The 19,270-nt window shown below is 33.0% G+C and overlaps 1 protein-coding gene and 1 pseudogene across 1 annotated transcript in view; one reads left to right on the top strand and one right to left on the bottom strand.

Annotated features, from left to right (window-relative positions):
• The window catches only part of Man1a2 (mannosidase alpha class 1A member 2), a 152,433-nt gene that overhangs the window by 107,043 nt on the left and 26,120 nt on the right, over positions 1-19,270 (bottom strand). Inside the window, exons 2-4 of the mRNA XM_026407286.2 lie at positions 16,287-16,542; positions 12,933-13,029; positions 3,139-3,257 (exon numbers count right to left, since the gene is read on the bottom strand). Coding sequence (XP_026263071.2) covers positions 3,139-3,257; positions 12,933-13,029; positions 16,287-16,542 — 472 coding nt within the window. The remainder of the gene's footprint in view (positions 1-3,138; positions 3,258-12,932; positions 13,030-16,286; positions 16,543-19,270) is intronic.
• Positions 5,640-6,450, top strand: LOC113195667 (dnaJ homolog subfamily B member 6 pseudogene; annotated as a pseudogene).

Genomic DNA, 19,270 nt, shown 5'->3' with positions numbered 1-19,270 from the left:
AGGCAATTATAAAAACAAAATACAAGACTAGAGGAAGAAGAAGGGACTTACTCCTTCCTGTTTACTTCTAGTTTCTAACAGCATCACACAAGCCATGGTTCTTCACCCTAGTAGTGGCAGTTGGTTCCAAGGCATTATCCTGTCATATACACACATCCCCCAACCAATCTTTTCTTTTTTTTCTTTTTTCTTTTTTGGTACCAGTGATTGAACCCAGAGGCACTTAACCACTGAGCCACATCCCCAGTGCTTTTTTTTTTATATTTCATTTAGAGACAGGGTCTTACTGAGTTACTTAGGGCCTCCCTAACTTGCTGAGTCTGGCTTTGAACTCCAATCCTCCTGCCTCAGGCTCCTGATCCCAAGCCACTGAGATTACAGGCATTTGGCCACCCCTCACTTGGTAAAACATACCAAGCACTTACAGGGTATCCTCCTCAGGGGCCAGAGTTTCACCATCAAGAGAGTCTTTTAAGAGTTTCTAAAGACCAGCCACACCTGAGCAGCTCTGGGTACTGGCTCCTCAGGTTTCAAGCTACTAAATTTTAATGATTACAAACTCTTCCCACAGTTCTCAGAGAGCCACATGTGTTAGCTGCTTCCTGTAGTTACTACTTCTGGAGACCATAATACCTTTTCCCTTTTTAGTTCCCCATTACTTGGCTAGCAATTCTAAACAAAAAATTCTCTATTTGAAAAAAAAAAAAATGGTATAGTTCTGCTTCCTTTTCAAGCCCTGGCTGGTACAATGATCTTTCAAGGAAATTATCAGACATAATAAAGCTGCCATGTAAATGAACAGGAGTATCTGAGATTACACAGATGCCAATACTCTTCAAATTAAACTATAAATTAAATGCAATCCTCATCAAAATTTCAAGAGACGTTTCCAGAACTTAAAAGAGAAAAATGAGAACTAAAATAACTTCCTCACGGTTCAAGATTAGATATTATGATTCAGATACAGATATTAACCTTCTTATAAAAATATTATGATAGTTTAGTATTGAAGAAAGGATAAGTAAAACAGACAATGGAAAAGAACAAATTAATATGACCAACATATGACTAATAATGGCATACAGAAATAGTGGGGTGTTATTTATGTATAAATGAATGGTGCTAATATCACTTGATAGTTGCCTATTTGTACTACATACAAAAAAATCCATATGGATTAAAGATAAAACACAAAATCAAAACTTTAAAAGGTTTGGAATAAAAAATATATGCTGGCCAGGCATGGTGGCACACACCTATAATCCCAGCAGCTCTAGGAGGATCGTGAGTTCAAAGCCAGCCTCTGCAACAGCAAGGCGCAGTGATACACTGTCTCTAAACAAAATACAAAATAGGACTGGGGATATAGATTAGTGGTTGATTGCACTGGGTTCAATCTCTGGTACAAAACAAAACAAAATAAACACACACACACACACATACATATGCAGATATACACACACATATCTCCTATATATCCTTATGGCCTTATAGTAGGAATTTTATATACTAGATATACAAAAAACAATCTGCCTAGCTACAAAGGGGGAAAAAACCCACGACATTTCTCAACTTTTGTGTAGTTAGATGGAACCATATGAGTAAAATCTACCCAACAGCATGGACACAAAAATAGAGTAAGCAACTCCCAAGAAGTGTTCTGAAAGATTAGTTACATATCTATCCTCTATTTTCTTCCTTTATGCCATCTGGAAGGTAGATAAGATCCTGGATCTTATGGAGCCATCTCATACCAATGAGGTCAAAGCTATATATATATGAAGTTAACAGAGCAATTGAAACAAAGGATCCTAAGATCTTGATGATCCAAGGAGCTATCCAAAGCAGCCCTGATTCATCTCAGTATCTGACTTGCATGAATAGAAATAAACATCTTGTTTTGGTTATTTTATATTAGGTTTTTCTGCCACCCATAGCCAAACCTAAACCTAACAGATAATAAAATTATTCTAATAAAGATATGTCAATAAATAGATCCAACATTTTTAATGTTAGAATAACATAATAGAAGATAAACAGTTTTTTCTGGTTAGCACAAGGAAAATCATTAGAAAAGAAATAAATATTGATTAAAATCACAATTTAACTATTAATGAGTGTCACAGAGAAAAACATAAGAGAAGAAGTGAAGGACACTAGAGTCAAAAGGAACACAGCAAACACATGGAAATATCATGGAATATAACAGCGAATATGACAAAACAGCCCACATGCCTTTTAGGTACTGGTCTTATGAAAATAATGATTTTTCACTAAGCATCCAAAATGTATCAGATTATGTCAAATAATCCTCATAATATTACAATAAGATAACTATTTTATCATAAGTTTAAAAAGAATAAATAAAATTCCTGAGCCACATATCTAGAATTAATTAATGGAAGGATGCATGTAAGCCTGATTATAACAACTTAGAGTTGTACCAAATCATTAAATATTTTCTAAAGAAAAAAGAAATCCAAAACCCACTTATTATTTACAAAGCACTTTTTAATTTCCTGATGTATCTAATTCATTGTTTTCCCCACTCCAATTATTGCTCTAACACACTTACACAATACCTCAAATGATAAGGGCAAGAAAAGTTAAAAAAAAAAAAAAAAGATGCTGCCAAAAAGTGTGTATTTTATGCAAAAAATAAGTAACAGCTGATGATCCCCAAAGAAGAAAGAGGACTTAGTATTAACATTTCTTTAAACTGCTACTATCATGCTTAGCCTCACAGACCACTGGCACCACTATAACCAAACACTATAAACTGAGTAGCTAATAAACAACAGAAATTCACAGTTCTGGAAGTCCAAGATATAGATGTCAGAGATTCAGTGTCTGGTGAGTGCCCACTTTCTGATTAATAGATGGTACCTTCTAACTGTGTCCTCACAAAGTAGCAGGGGCAAGGCAGCTCTCCAGGGGCTTATTTTATAAGGGCACTAATTTCATTCAGGAGGGCTTTATCCTGATGTCTCAATCACCTCCCAAGGGCTCCATCATTAATGATTAGGTTTCAATATATGAATTTTGGAAAAATACAAATATTCTGCTATGTTCTATAGCAAAGAAAAACATGCCTTTTCCTAGTCAACCTAGGAGATTAATTATCAATTGTATACTCACCACACTGAAATCAAGGTTGTCTTCAATCCATCTTTGTCCATCTAGAAATTCATCATGAAGTCCCATGATATAAAGGGTATCCAAAGCATCTACTATAGTAGCACCCATCTGTGAACTTCCTATATTGGGGGAGGGGAAATAATTCATTAAAAGATCCCCTTTATATTAGGTCTATTTTATTTTGCATGTATATATTAAAAGTAAATTAAAGACTATAAGGACCAAAACAGAATACCCAAGACTGTTCACCATTCCCTTAGAATAGATAATATTGTTTACAATATTTTACTGAAGATGGCACATTGATAACTAATAGGAAAATAAAGGAAAACTGAAAGTATAATTCTCCTTAATTTTTGTCTGGTCAGAATATAAGATACCTATCTACTTAACTGAGATAGGAAAAAGAAGAAAAGAAAAAGGAGGATTAATTTAAAAAGGCAAGTGTTGTTCAAGATAACAGCTAAGTCATAACACAACCATGCACATCTGGTTCAAATCCTCAGAAAATGCAAAACATATTTAAAACAATAATAAAATGTGTAACAAGGCTAGATAACCATAGTGGAATAGAAATATAACAACCCTTGGTAATCAAAAGCCAGTTAAATCAGACTAAAAAAAATAACGAAATATGTGTTAGAGAAAATTTAAAAATAAAACCTGCCCATGACAAAGAGAAAATCCTGAACAACAACAACAAAAAAATGTTTCAGAGAGAGAGGGAAGGAGAGATGAACTAATTCACCAAAGCCAGCCTAACACTAAAACTAGATTTTAAAAACATAGGAGAACAAAACAGGTCTCTCTTAATGAATATAATTGCAAAAATCCTAAATAAAATGCTAGCAAAACAAATCTAGTAATGTAATAAAACCATAAATAAAAGAGAGTGAAGGTGTGCTCTCCCAGCCCACAAATGCAATTTTCTCTGTCCTCAAAGAATGGAAATCATTCGAACAGTTCATTGCCTACATTAACATGGCTTTACTATTCAACAACATAAGATTATTGTTCCATGGGATACTCTTATCCAGAAAGATTAACGCCACGAAAAAAAAAATGATTTATGGTTCATTCCAGAAAATTACTGAAAAACCTATTAAGTCTTCAACAGAAAATATCAAATGATGATTTACATCCCAAAACTCAGAACCCTTTGCCCTCAAATTCTCCTTTATATTCCTAAACTATTATAACATAATCCTTACTTGACCATAATCAAGAAGCCCTGCCCCATTGAAAATCCCTTTAAGTATGTCTTCTCACTAAAAAGACAACTGCTCCAACACACAATATCTCATCTTTGTCCTTCCCTTTCTGAAAGGCTACTAAGATACTCAGTCATCTCCAAACTACAGTAACCATGAACAATTTTGTCACATTAACCAACTTAGTCGATTTATCAAGAGCTGTTCTTGGTGAACCAGCATTCAACATTACTTGGCTCATATTTTCATTTACCGTTCTTACTTTTCTTTTGATCTTCTATTTCTCTTACCCAGTTTCTACTGAGTAAAAACTATTTTCTTCTGATGGTTTAATAGATTAATTCTTTTGACAGCTGTCCTTAACTTACATGTCATTTTCTTGCTCCTATGTTCCTAATAATTTTTTCCACTTATCAATAAGTATGTCTTCTCACTAAAAAGACAACTACTCCAACACACTCTGAAAAATTCTTTGGTGTTTTTTCCCCTATTTAGTTCTCTTCACATTGATATTATCTTGAATGTAATTTCTGAGTTACATGTGAAATTTCCTTTCACTTTTCTTGCTGCTCAGCTTTGTACAAGATAAAAATTTTATCAAGATTTTTAATCATCTACATATCCCTATCTCCTATACAACTGCTTGAATATGTATTTTTATTTTAGTATACAACCAAAAATATTTATCAAACATATTTGAAATCCTTAAAATTACTATTTTGTTCTTTCAATTTTTGTAGGTAATTATGCTTCTCTGTTATCTAATTATAAATTTAGTCCCATAATGCACACTTCCTAAAGTATTTGAGGAATAAAAAGATCTATCCCACTATTCCATATTGATCTGGTTATCTCCATAGGGACAGCTTTGTGTCACAAGCTAAAAGTTCATGGAAGAGAAGAGCTAACTTGAAATTACTGATGAGCATTATGATTTTTTACCAAAAACACTGAAAATTTCAACTGGTTAAAAAAAAGAAAGAAAGAAAGAAAAGGCTTAAAATTGCAGAGTCAAAAAAGCAGCAAAATATTCATTGCACAATATACAAAACATTCATACAAAATTATTAGGGAAATTAACTAGAAAGAAAAAGGCACAATTTGAAATTGTTGTGCCACTTAAAAGGAAAAAATAAGAAAAGAAAAGAACTTTTGCTGCCACCAAACCAGCACAGCCTTGAAGACCATGAAAAGCTCAGCCAGCAGCCCTACCCAGTCCTAAACTGGACAATGTGGCCTGGGACTTTTTCCAACAATCTGTTAAAACATGGTGGATTACTACGTTAAAACATGGAGTGCAGAGACAATGCCTCATCCAAAGATATCAAAAAGACATATCAGAAACTGGCACTACAGTTGCATCCAGATAAAAATTCTGAAAATAAAGGAGTGGGAATGGTGCTGGCCAAATTATATTGGTATATTGTGACCACGTATGAATATGTAACAACAAATCCCATCATATGCACAACTATAATGCACCAATAAAAAATGGGGGAGAAAAAAGCAACAGAGAAAATTCAATCAAGTAGCTGTGGCATACAAGGTATTATCAGATGCTAAAAAATGGGACATCTATGACAAGTGTAGCTAAGAAGGATTAAATGGTGGAGGAGGATGTGTAAGTCATTTTGATACTGTTTTAGTTTGGTTACACATTCCACAATCCGAATGATGTCCTCAGAGAATTTTTTTGGTGTAATAAACTCATTTTTGTTCAACTTCTTTGAACACAGATTTAAAGACTTCTTTGGGAACCAAAGCAGGGGTCCCCAAAAAAGCAGAAACTGAGATGCATGCTCATTTTTCTCTGCTTTCAGTGGATTTCTATTATTCAGAGCCGGATTATTTTCTTCATCTGGGTCAGTAGTTCACGGGGCAACCCCTTCGTTCTTTGCAACATTATTTGGCAGCAGTGGGATGGGCAACTTCAAATCTATATCAACTTCTATTAAAATAGTAAATGGCATAAAAATCACTGCAAAATGTTGAGAATGGTCAATAAAGAGTAGAAGACTGAAGAAGACTGTCGGTTACAGTCCTTAACAATAAATGGTAAAAAAAAAAAAAAAAAATAGTGCTACACTTGGATAATAAGTAATTCAATGCCCACATTTAACACAAATGTTGAACTATAACATGCACCATTTTAACATTAACAGGAACTTTTTTTTTAAGATTTCAAGCAAACTCAACTTTCAGTATAATTGTATCTAATCTAATATATTTATACACAGCTCATCTGAGCCCATATTTGTCACAGACTTTTGAGTTTATTGTTGAGACCACATGATAGAACCATTTTTTGTGTGTGTCTTTAAAACTGTTATAGTATGGGCTGGAGATGTGGCTCAGCGGTAGCGCGCTCGCCTGGCATGCATGCGGCCCAGGTTCGATCCTCAGCACCACATACCAACAAAGATGTTGTGTCCGCCGAGAACTAAAAAATAAATATTAAAAAAATTCTCTCTCTCTCTCTCTCTCCTCTCTCACTCTCTCTTTAAAAAAAAAAAAAAAACTGTTATAGTATCTATATGCACTTTTCTTTTTTAATAAATGTAATCCAAGGTGAGTCTTGACTTTTGAGTACTGCTAGGACAAGATTGTATACTGGATTTTTTTTCAGTAGTTTATAATTAAAGATATTAATATATTAATGGTAATGCATTTCTAGTTGAATAAAAATTTAAGAAGGCTTTCTCGTTGTGCATGAATGCTGGAAACTTAGTATCTAAGTTTTGACAATTGTTTAACTATGTAATGTTAGCTTAGTTTTTAAAAGCTAGTAAGCTGGGTCTTTGTCATTTGCTTTAAAAAAAAAGAAATGAATGGTACATTTTTTTCGTGAGTAAAAAATAATAATAATAAAATAAAGGAACAAATGAAAATAATTGAACTTAACATGCAAGTAAGAAAGAACAATAAATCCGAGAAACAAAGGAGAATTAGAAAAAGCTAAAGGCAGAAATTAATGAATTAGAATGAAGGAAACTATCAGAATAATATATTCAAAAGATGGTTCCTTGAAAAGAATCACATGGTAAATCTACCTCTAACCTAATTTTTCAAAAGCAAGTAACAAAATACAAAACAAAAGGAGTAAAAATGCAACAACAAATAAATACAGAAAAAATAAAGATAATTATAAGAAGCTCATTTTATTCATGTTTTAACAAATTTGGAAAATAAACAAATGGAATTGGGATGTTTCTATGAAAATATTGCATTATTCTGACTTATCAAAGGAAAAAAAACAGAAATTCTTAACAGAAAAGGAAGCAGAAGAAAATGAAAAGTTTTCAAAGAGCTAACCACTAAAAAGTACCACATTCTAGAAGTTTCATAGAATAAATTTCTACTTTAATTTTAAGGCTGACTACCTCTTATTCTGCATAAACCTTTACTAAACATAGGAAAAAAAGGACTTAAAATCTAATGTATAAATTTTGTATACAAATTAATTAAAAAACATAACTTACTAAGGAAAATAATTAGAGCAGATTATGCTAAGTGAAGCTAGCCAATCCCTAAAAAACAAATGCCAAATGTCTTTTTTGATATAAGGAGAGCAACTAAGAACAGAGTAGGGAGGAAGAGCATGAGAAGAAGATTAACATTAAACAGGGATGAGAGATGGAGGGGAAAGGGAGAGAGAAGGGAAATTACATGGAAATGGAAGGAGACCCTCATTGTTATACAAAATTACATATAAGAGGAAGTGAGGGGAAAGGGGAAAAAAAACAAGGGAGAGAAATGAAGTACAGTAGATGGGATAGAGAGAAAAGATGGGAGGGGAGGGGAGGGGAGGGGGTATAGTAGAGGATAAGAAAGGCAACAGAATACAACAGACACTAGTATGGCAGTATGTAAAAACGTGGATGTGTAACCCGATGTGATTCTGCAATCTGTATACGGGGTAAAAATGGGAGTTCATAACTCACTTGAATCAAATGTATGAAATATGATATGTCAAGAGCTATGTAATGTTTTGAACAACTAATAATAAAAATTTTAAAAAATGGGAAAAAAAACGTACAAGTATGTTCATAGCAGCATTACTAATAACAGCTAATGTTTTGAAATGCAAATATAATGAAAAAAGTTACTATTCATAAAAATAGATAAATTTCAAAAATACAATTTTTCAGCAGAATAATTAAAGTGCAGATCAATATTGGCACAACATGATTCTATTAAGGAAATGTCACTAAGTGGCAAAATACATGGAATGAGATGTCAGAATAATCAACCATTTTTTAGGAAATGGTGACTGGGATGTAGGCTTTTAGATACTGATAGTGATCTATTTCTATAGCAGTGTAAATTGCTGACTCTTCCTGTTTGTTAAATTAGCTTGTACACATTTGTGGTTTGTGTGCTTTTGGTCTGTATATTTTATTTTCATAAAATGTTTACAGAATAAGATTAAAAATTTTTTAAAAAAAGAAAAGAAAATAACTATCCGATTTCATTGTATGATGAAAACAGTGAGGAGTCAAATTGTTGGGCAATATGGTAAGTCTAACTTTATAAGAAACTAACAAACTGCTTTCCAGAGTGCACAATTTTATACCCCCAACAGCAATATGACAGTTCCAGTTGTTCCACCATCCTTGTCAATATTTGGTACTGTTGGGTCTTTCAAATTTCAGACATTTTAATGGATATGTGGAGATATTATTTTGTGGTATGAATTTTATGTTTTTACTTGTTCTTTTAAGTATATATAACAATAGGATTCATTTTGACATAACTATAAAAGCATGGAATATAATTTGTTCTAATTCAATTCCCAATACCTCTCCAATTTTATAGTTAATGTTTTCTATATTCTGAAAAGAAAAAAAAAGTTACTTACTTAAAGGTCACAAAGGTTTTCTCATATGTTTTCTACAATGTTGAAGAAAGAGTCAAATTTCATTACTTTTCCAAGTACACCTCAAGTTGATCCAGCACCATTTGTGGGAAAGACTATCCTTTTGCCCACTGAATTATCATTTTTGTTGAAAATCACTTAACAATGTATGTTGATCAGTTTCACTGATCTCTTTGTTTACATTAGACTAAAACCCTACTGTCCTCATTATGAGAATTCTACAGCCAATCTTAAAATCAAGTGATATAAATTCTTCAGCTCTGCTCTTCTTTTTTTAAAAATTATTTTGATTACTCTAAGTGCTTCACAGTTTCATACTGGTTCTTTTATAAGACCAGTATTAACCTGATACCAAAGCAAGACAAAGATACTTCAAGAAAAATACAAACCAATATCCCTCTAAAACAAGAAAGCCAAAATCATCATTATATTAGCAAATCAAACCCTAGTTAAGTTAGAAATAATGAAAATAATTTAATTAAATACCTACATAAATGCACATGAAAAATAAAAAGTACCTTTCAAAAAGCATTACTAAGTCAAAGAATACTCTTTTCCAATTCAAAATTCCTTTTTTAAATGCAAAAAAGACCCTTCCCTAACAAAACTAAGAATTCATTCTACTTATCACTGGTTTAAAAATTAGTATCAGTACTAACTCTCCTCAATCATGTGCCGCAAGGGCAGGTCCTATTTGGGCAAAACCAAATGAACATATTTTACCTTTTAGGTATAGCACATGGTTCAACCATGGGCACAAGACCCAATTTAAAAAAAAGCATGAAACAATGAATCTTTCACTGAAACATCTAAGAAACCAAACTATTTCTTCTCTACAGTGTTCTCTTTTCCACAGATGGAACACTATGAAGACATGAAATTTCAAATGCTGCAACCATCCCCGCTAATAAGCCAGGTGAAGATATGAACACAAAGAGATAAATAAAAGAAAGAATTAAAGAAAAAAAGTTTAGTTGGAATCAAGTCTGTTTCAGCACTTCATTGAATTGACTGCATTTCCTTTTTAATTTAAGTCATTTTGATATGCATTTTCAATTATCTCCACATAAAGAATCTTCTGATGCCAAGGATGAATTACACAGAAGTCAGAGGAACACTAATTTCAGTTACTAATATGAAAGAATTGTTTAATAATCAAAGCTAGGAAAAACAACCTGTTTTTGGTCAATTTTTCCCCTGTAGCCTAAAATAAAATTTCCATATCCACTTATATGTTCCTATGTTATAGAAGATGGACTTTTACAAGTTTCTGCTAACTTTTAAGATTCTGGTCAATACAGGTATACTGCATTGGGTGTGTCAAATGAGGCACAGAGAAGTTCTACACTTCCCTTAAAGCTTTTTATTAAACGGGGGGGAGGGTAAAAAAAAAAACAGATGTACAAAAATTCTCAAACCACTGAGAATATGATAAGCAGAAGGAACAAAGTAGGAAACAAAGTTTTAAACTTTAAAAATGTATCCTTTAATAAACCAACTACATACAAAAGACTAATCATAATCAAGGATCTGTTCCCATTTAGCTTATTTGGTTGGAAAAAAATTAAGCACTAAAAAAGTTTTAAAAAGACAAAACACCTAATTTTGACTACTGAAAATTCTGCAGACTGTGGTTTTGCTTTTTCCACCATTTCACTGTAAATTTTCTTCACACAATATATGTTTTCCATGAGATAAAATTAATATTTCTCTTTCTTTAAAATATCAGAACCAGTACCTATTAGAACATGAAAATACAACAGATGTACTAAGAAATATAGTTTGAAAAAAGTAGAAAATCAACATTTACTTCTTATTTCAATTCATGTTTAAACTCCAATCCTTTAAAAAGGCTTATTGTAAAAGGATACTTGAGGGAAGAATTTAATTTAATTAACCAGTAAGTATAATGTATTTTTTTACATTAATGTCTCATTTTCTGGTATCTACAAAGCAATGGGAACTTCTCAACGCGTAACCTCTGCAAAGGAAATATACTTTATTTCATTAAACGACAGCTACCAAATTAAATATAGTATCAGATTCTTGGTAGTTACTGATTATCTACATAAAGGAGATTTTTTTTCTTCTTCTACCACATCATCTCTCAAAGCCAGGGAAAAATAATTTTTAAGACATTTTACTTTTGACAGAAAACAAGCTACATGATGACGAGCAATGACAATGATGCACAACTATAATCTCAGTTACTGTGAGACTGAGGCGGGGGAATCCCCAGTTTGAACCCTGACTTAAGCAACTTAGCAAGACCAAAGTTCTTTGTTTCAAAAACGAAAACAAAAAAGGATTTGGGATGTAGCTCAGAGGTTGAATTCTCCTGAGTTCAATCCCCAGTAATTCTCTCTCTCTCTCTCTCTCTCTCTCTCTCTCTCTCTCTCTCTCTCTCTCTCTCTCTCTCTCACACACACACACACACACACACACGTACACACACACACACACACATACACACATTATGAGGCAAATTACAGCATTAGAAAAAATGTTTTCATAAAAAAAATAACTTTATGACATTTAACAGAAAATGGATGGATCTGGAGACTATTATGCTAAGTGAAATAAGCCAATCCCCAAACCCCAAGGTCAAATGTTCTCTCTGATATGTAGATGTTAACAAAAAACAAGGGGGAGAGGGGAAGAACAGAAATTCAGTATATTAGATAAAGCAGGATGAAGGGAAGGAGGGGGAACAGGAATAGAAAAGACAGTGGAACAAAGCTGACTTAACTTTCCTATGTATATATATAACTACACTACAGTGAATCTCCACATCATGTGCAATCACAAGACTGGGATTCTAATTAGAATAAGAAGTAGTCCATGTTTGTATAAATACTTCAAAATATACTCTACTATCACATATAACCAAAAAGAACAAATAAAAATAAAAATCTCAGGAATAAAAAAAGAAAAATGTTTTCATAGTGTCACAAGGAAAAATACTGTCATTTGAATTATTGTGAAGATATACTTTGATTAATAAAGAAATTTCATTGCATGTGACTTGTATAGAAGTATAGTACCTTCTTATAAGTATAGTACCTTCTAATTCCCATTAAAATTTTCTTGCCTTCACCTATCATTGTTTAAAAAAAAAAATCCATCACATCAAAAAGCATTTAAAATGGGGGTAAGGAGTAAAGGCAAGAAGGAGTAGATCAACAATTCTCAAGACTTAAACTTGAGTTTAATAAAACCTGTTCAGTCAAATTGGATAACCAACAAACAGAAAAGTTCAACAAGTGAACTGAGCTAAAAAGAGGTAGGAAAACAAAACTCAGGATTAATACAACTCTTCCTCAAACCTCCATTAACACACAAACTGTTAATTTTTCCTTAAGAATTATGAATTTACAACATAACTCAATTTACCAACCAAACCACTTTGGGTGTATTGCTTTTATTTTTTTCAATGTATATAGTACTAACGGAATTTCCTATCTCTTCCCTCTTCCTCTACATATGCAAATGGTATTGTGTTAAAGAAGAAAAACTACAAATAGTATTTGGAATACTAAGCATTCCAAAGTAACTAGAACTAAATCTTGACATGCTTGCAAAATAATATATACGTTTACAGTTCCACAGAAACACTCAGATTTTACAAAGTACTTTTAAAAAATTAATCTTGTTTTAAAATATGGAAACAGAGAATGGAAACAGTAATTAGAGAAAAGTAAATTTACCAAATATGTTAGTGGAGTGTCCTTTCCTTGCAATAGGTCTGAGTTCGTTATGACCCCATCCATATGTCCTATAATTATCCCAGGCATGTTTCATCATCTGAGAAGAAAAAATTATAATTCATCAAATTAAAATATTTGCAGACCATTATTTTTATATTTCATGTAATTCAGGGTTCTATTACCATATTCTTATACATTCTTCTAGGTCTCCCTACATAAGCATATGATTCAATTAACACTTGTATCAGTGTGAAAAAACTCCTAACTATGTTAATATCAATCTATACATAACTATGTTAATCTATGTAACAGAAAAAAATTATGTATAATCAACAATTTTTCTTGAGGAGCAAGGTGTTTGGCATTCTTTACTTTTAAGAACTGCCAATCCTTTTGAGAACAGATACCCTGCCCTCATTGTGACTGTATCAGAGGTGTCAATCACAGGGCTTTGCTTCTATCTCTAATTATTTCAGCATGGCGAGAAAATTTCTTACCCTTCAATCAGAAGTCAGAAAACTTTACTCTGCTGAGGTAGCACAAAAGCAGTACTAGATAATATATAACCAAAATGACACAGTTTGTTTAAAAAACAAAAACAAGCAGCTTTTAGAATTTGGCACACATGTTATAGTTTGCCAATCCCTAGACAGAGTGACTGGGTTCATGTGACTTAAGTAGGGACAATCATATCCTTTTTAAACATACTATTATAGACACTGGGAAACAGGGAGACTTTCATTTTGTGATCACAAGGTCTATATAATATAGAATCCTGGAGCTGAAAATGACTAGCTCTCCTAACATGGAAAAACTAGATAGCAAAAGGAAATAGAGATAAATGCATACTACTGACAATTATATCTACATACTTAGATTGAGTCAATTCTAAATCCATAGTTTAAATTCATTAGGCTAATAAACATTTTTATATGAGTTAGTTTGAACTGAGTTTCTTACAACTCAAGAAGTTCGGTAACAAAGTATTTAATTATATATCAGCAGAATTATATAATACTAGCTATGGTGTATCAAAAATCTATTCATTTAATAGCATACTATTCATTAAAACCTTTTCCAATTTGTTTAATGCAGGCAGCATGCTCATACATCTAAAGTAGACAAAGACTTTATAAGAAATATACTCCAGGGCAATATATTTCACAAACACAGAAAAAAAAAGTCTTTTAAAAAATTAGCAATAGATAAGGAAAATATCATACCGTGAGCAAGTAGAGTTTAACCCAAGACTAGAAGACTAATTTAACTAAAAAAATAGTTAATATAATTCACCATATTAACAAAATAAAGGGTGGGGGGATTGTGATCATTTCTGTATAGACAAAAATACAGACTATCTGACAAAATTCAACATTCATTCACAACAGAAATTTAGTAAGCTGTAACTACTAGGAAACATCTTCAACCTAACAAAAGCATCTTCAAAAAAACCTACTGCTAACACACCATATGTAATAATAAAACACTAAATGATTAAACCTGTAGTTAGGAACAAATCAAGTTTGTTCTTTTTTTTTTTTTTTAAGAGAGAGTGAGAGAGGAGAGAGAGAGAGAGAGAGAGAATTTTTTTTTTAATATTTATATTTTAGTTCTCGGCGGACACAACATCTTTGTTGGTATGTGGTGCTGAGGATCGAACCCGGGCCGCACGCATGCCAGGCGAGCGTGCTACCGCTTGAGCCACATCCCCAGCCCTGTTCTTTCTCAGCATTTCTTTCAAACAATGTACTGGAAGGCCTTGCCAGTGCAATAAAGACAAGAAAGAGAAATAAGGAAAAAGGGAACGTACTTCTATTCCTATAGGACATGTCTATGTAGAAGGAAAATCCTAAGCAATCTACAAAAGAGCCACTAGGATCAGTAAATGATCTTAGCAAAGTTAACAGGCTACAAGTTCAGCAAACTAAAATCAGTTATATTTCTGTAAAATGAATTCTGTTTGTATTTCTAGCAATTCACTGAGCCTCAGGGTCACCTTGGGGGTCCCCTGAATACACATGGTTATTTATCTGAAATTATTATATATATGAAAAGTTATTTCAAAAAATTGTAGTGGCATCTAAAAAAAAAAAAAATCTATCACTGTTCTTCCCTCCAACACTGTCAAAGAAAGTATCTTAAGCAGTCTCTGTATATAAAACAAAACCTCTAAAGATGAGGTAAAAATTAGAGTACAGCTCTATTTTCACTCCATCCAGGTCCAGGTTTTATAATAATTTATAAGTCCAACTTTAAAATATCTAATAAAATTTTTATATCCATTACTAGAATACATGCAAATAGATATTTGGCCATTTAAATTAAATGCCTTATTTTAAGATAAATAAGCTTTCTGAAATATTGTCCACACTATCATATTCTGACAAAATCTTTTCCTTCAGAGGCTGTACAAGTGCAAACTCCATGCAAAATTATCATAAGTTCTAAGCAACAAAGTTCATCTCAAATATACTGGATTTTCCTCCCTCAGTTACTCTCTTTTATCTGTAAGTAAGTCCTAGAATAACAGGTTGAATTAAAGGCCCCTGAGACTAAATAAATATAAAAAATTTTTAGATAAATCTTTCCCCATTCTTCAATTCATAGAGACTCTTTGGAAGAAATATGTTCTTAATGTGTAGTACAGTTTAGAGGTACCATAATAACTCCTTAAAAATAGTTGATATTATGCTTACTTGTTTATGAAAAGATTTGCACAAGCAAAGATTCTTAATAACTAAAGACTTAAAATTGATTATGCTGTAGAAAAATTATAAATGGATTCTATTCTATATTATTTATAAAATGCTAAATTTCATAAGATATCTGAACACAATGAAAATGCTAAAACCATCAAAACAACCTTGTGCCAGGCACAGAGGCACATGCCTATAATCCCCGCAGTTCGGGAGGTGGAGGCAGAAGGAGCAAGAGTTCAAAGCCAGCCTCAGCAACAGCAAGACACTAGCTAAGCAATTCAATGAGACCCTGGATCTAAATAAAATACAAACCAGGACTGGGGATGTGGCTCAGTGGTACCCCTGAGTTCAATCCCTGGTACCAAAAAAAAAAAAAAGAAAGAAAACAACAACTTTGTATCAAATTTGTGATTGTACATAATTATATTACAATCAACACTAAGAAAGAGACAGAGCTCTAGTCTTTACTGCCGACCTAGAAACTGAAATACAACTATGACCCAAGAACAAAAAATATCAAAATATGGCAACACAGATGGTATAAATATATATATTTATATCCACACACTTCTATAACCAGCCCAACACACTTCTATAACCAGCCCGGTAAACACATGTCCATAACCAGTCCATGTCACAAATCTCAGCTTATTACCTCTTTAATTTTTTCCCTTTTCTTTCTTATGTCACTATCTTCTGGTTCTCCACCACTGATTCCTACAAGGTTTGGAATAGGGACTGGTGGCAGAGGCTTGTTCTCTTTTATCTTCATTTCTTGAGCTACCTTGTTTTTCTCTGTCTGAATTTCTGCACGTATTTCCTCTTTTGACTTCCTTAATTTTTCTTTTGCTTCTTCCAGGGCCTTCTCATGGTCTGCTCGAATTTTATTTCTCAAACGTTCTTCTTCTTCCCTAGGAGGAAAGAAAAACAACAAGAAGACTGGTAAGAGTGAGCATTCTTAAGAAAATCAACCTTTAAATAAGAAAAAAGTTCCTCATCAAACTGATCACTGTTTTCTAATCCTGACATTGAAAGACAAGAATGATCAGTGAGAAAGACTCAGATTTGCCTAAAAGAATAGGATAAATATAACTTGATATGAGTAAGAAAATGAACTTTGCTGAAGAGTAAGGACTTTACATAGTAGGGAAAGAGGAAACCTAGAAACAAAGTTCCAAGTTCAAGGTTAAGTCAGAATAGAGAAAGTGGCAGTTAGTAACTTATGGGTATATGAAAAAAGCAGAAAGCAGTGAAAAAAATAAGGGAGGAGAGAAAGTAAAACAGAATTAAGTGTCAGAGATGGAACAAAAATATAAATACAAGGACAAAGGGGAAAAAATACAAAAGGAAAAAATAAATTTCATTTGTTGTAAGTACAGCATATGCTTCTAAAACTTTCAAATTTTGGAACTAAGATTTCATAGTGCGATGGTTCAACTGATGTGGACACGACCACTTAAAACCCTTTTTGGTTGCCATTGAAAATACAGATTCCAATTTAATATGTCCATTTAAAACCTATGGATCTGTACGAGTGTTCCTTATCCTAAATTCTTGGGATCAGAAGCGTTTCTGATTTGATAGGGTTTCATGTTTTAAAATACGTGCACAGACATCACTGTGTCTAGAGTAACACTCATTCCCACTGCATCTTTAATTTCTAAGGCCACCTTTAAAGATAGATTATAACTCCTGAGCTCATCATATGATACCCAAACTCAAAGGCTGGCAAACCTTATTGAGCCCTCAAACCCTACTGAGCCATGAGCCCTGGTTCTCTGAAGAAGTAGAGGTAAGAATAGGTTATCTGTTCAGGGCTCTTTCTTTTGTTTCTGGGTGGTTTAAAAACTGGTCAACACAGGAGTCCCTGGAAACAAGCTAACCAAGTTCAAACTCCCAGAGAGCCCTACAACCTAGAGTCTACTCTAGTTCAGCTGCTTCTCTATGACCTCCAGAGGCTCTGCCCTGACCATATGGCTCACATGACCTCCCCCCAGAGCATGAGCTGAGCAGGATTTTCTGAAAAAGTCCTCCTTCGAGGCCTGAACCACATCATACAAGAACAGGGACTAACTCCTGAACCATAGTCTTCTTTCACAGACTAACAGCTTCAAAAGAAATATAAAAAAATTACTATTTCAGAAGTTGTGGTTATAGTTACACATATTTTAAGGTACACATGTTAGTAAGAACTCAAAGGTAATATGCAGATAATAAAAGCAGTATTATTCAAATCTGACTTTTAACCCAGGCTCCAAAACAGTATATCTAACTGCCTTACCTGAGGTCTCCAATTCACAATCCAAAGCAGAATAGTTGATTCCAGTACCCAACACTCACTTTTCTGCCAATCTACATGACAGAACTAATGAACTTTCTGAAATTATACTGATTATATCATTCTCTCACATAAAACACTACCTCCTGGCATCCCTTATCCTTAGTAATTATATTCTGGCCTATTAAAAAAATCCTATATAATGTGCCCTCTACTTATGTATCCCTCAATGTCTAGTCCAATACCTGGAATATAATAGGCACTCAAAAATATTAAATACAAACAAACACAGATTTCAAGACCCTCATCTAAAGTGATAATGAGATAAACATTTATGGACCACCATAAGGCTATAAATGATCAAGATATATACATAGAAAATCTGACTTCAGGGTGAGCAATCCAAATGCACCCTCAAATACATATTAAAATTCATGACACGGTAATATGGTAACATTTAGGTGTTAATAATACCGCCATGTGATAGCTTCCTATTTATTATTTTTATTAACTAAATGTTAATTAATGCTAGAATCAATTGTTCCTCCACAAGAAGTACACATAATAGCAACATGTGTTAAAAATTATATAACTTTTATAGAAATAAAAAAATTAAATTTTAATGTTCTAGAAAAAAGCTTATCATATTATCTCACTTTATTGAACTGACAGTTTAACTTTTCCATCAGAACTTGTACTACTGTAATATTGTGAAGAGTTTTATTCAAAGACCTGTTGAAAATCTAAACCATCTATAAATGCATTTGCACTTGTCCCTCAAAAAGCAGTACTTATTTAAGAGTTTAGTAAGCATACTCACCATTTCAGAAAAACCAACATCAACTAGAGTTCAAAGACCAATCACCTAGTACTTAAGAGGAAATGCAGAATTTCAGGAATTAAATTAGAACTCCTGAGAACTGTATTCCAAAAGGAATCATTTTGTAATTAAAGGGCCTGGGGGGATTTCACTTAACCCAAAGTCAGGAGACAAACATTTTAGCTCCAGCCCTACCAACTCACTCTGCAACCTGGCATAACCACTAAAAAAAAAAAAAAAAAACCTTCAAGATCAGGACCTTCATCAATAGAGACAAGAAAACAGATGATACTACCCTAACTATATCACTTTTAAATAGTGCTTTTTACTAATTATTTTCACTTACATTGGATCCACTGACCTAGGAGATCCAAGGTAACTAAATGAGCTCAGTAAATGGTAATATTCTATACACACATTAAGTCATTAATTATTTCAACCCTTCTTCTAACCTCTCCTCCAAAATACAAGGGATGACAGCAAACCTTCCAACAGTCACAGGAAAGAAAGCACTTTATTTCCTTTCTTCCTTAACAGTATT

The sequence above is a fragment of the Urocitellus parryii genome, chromosome 11, assembly GCF_045843805.1.
Source record: "Urocitellus parryii isolate mUroPar1 chromosome 11, mUroPar1.hap1, whole genome shotgun sequence".
Lineage (NCBI taxonomy): Eukaryota > Metazoa > Chordata > Mammalia > Rodentia > Sciuridae > Urocitellus > Urocitellus parryii.
Note: the sequence above shows the minus strand (reverse complement) of the source record. Positions and strands in the feature narration are given on the sequence as shown.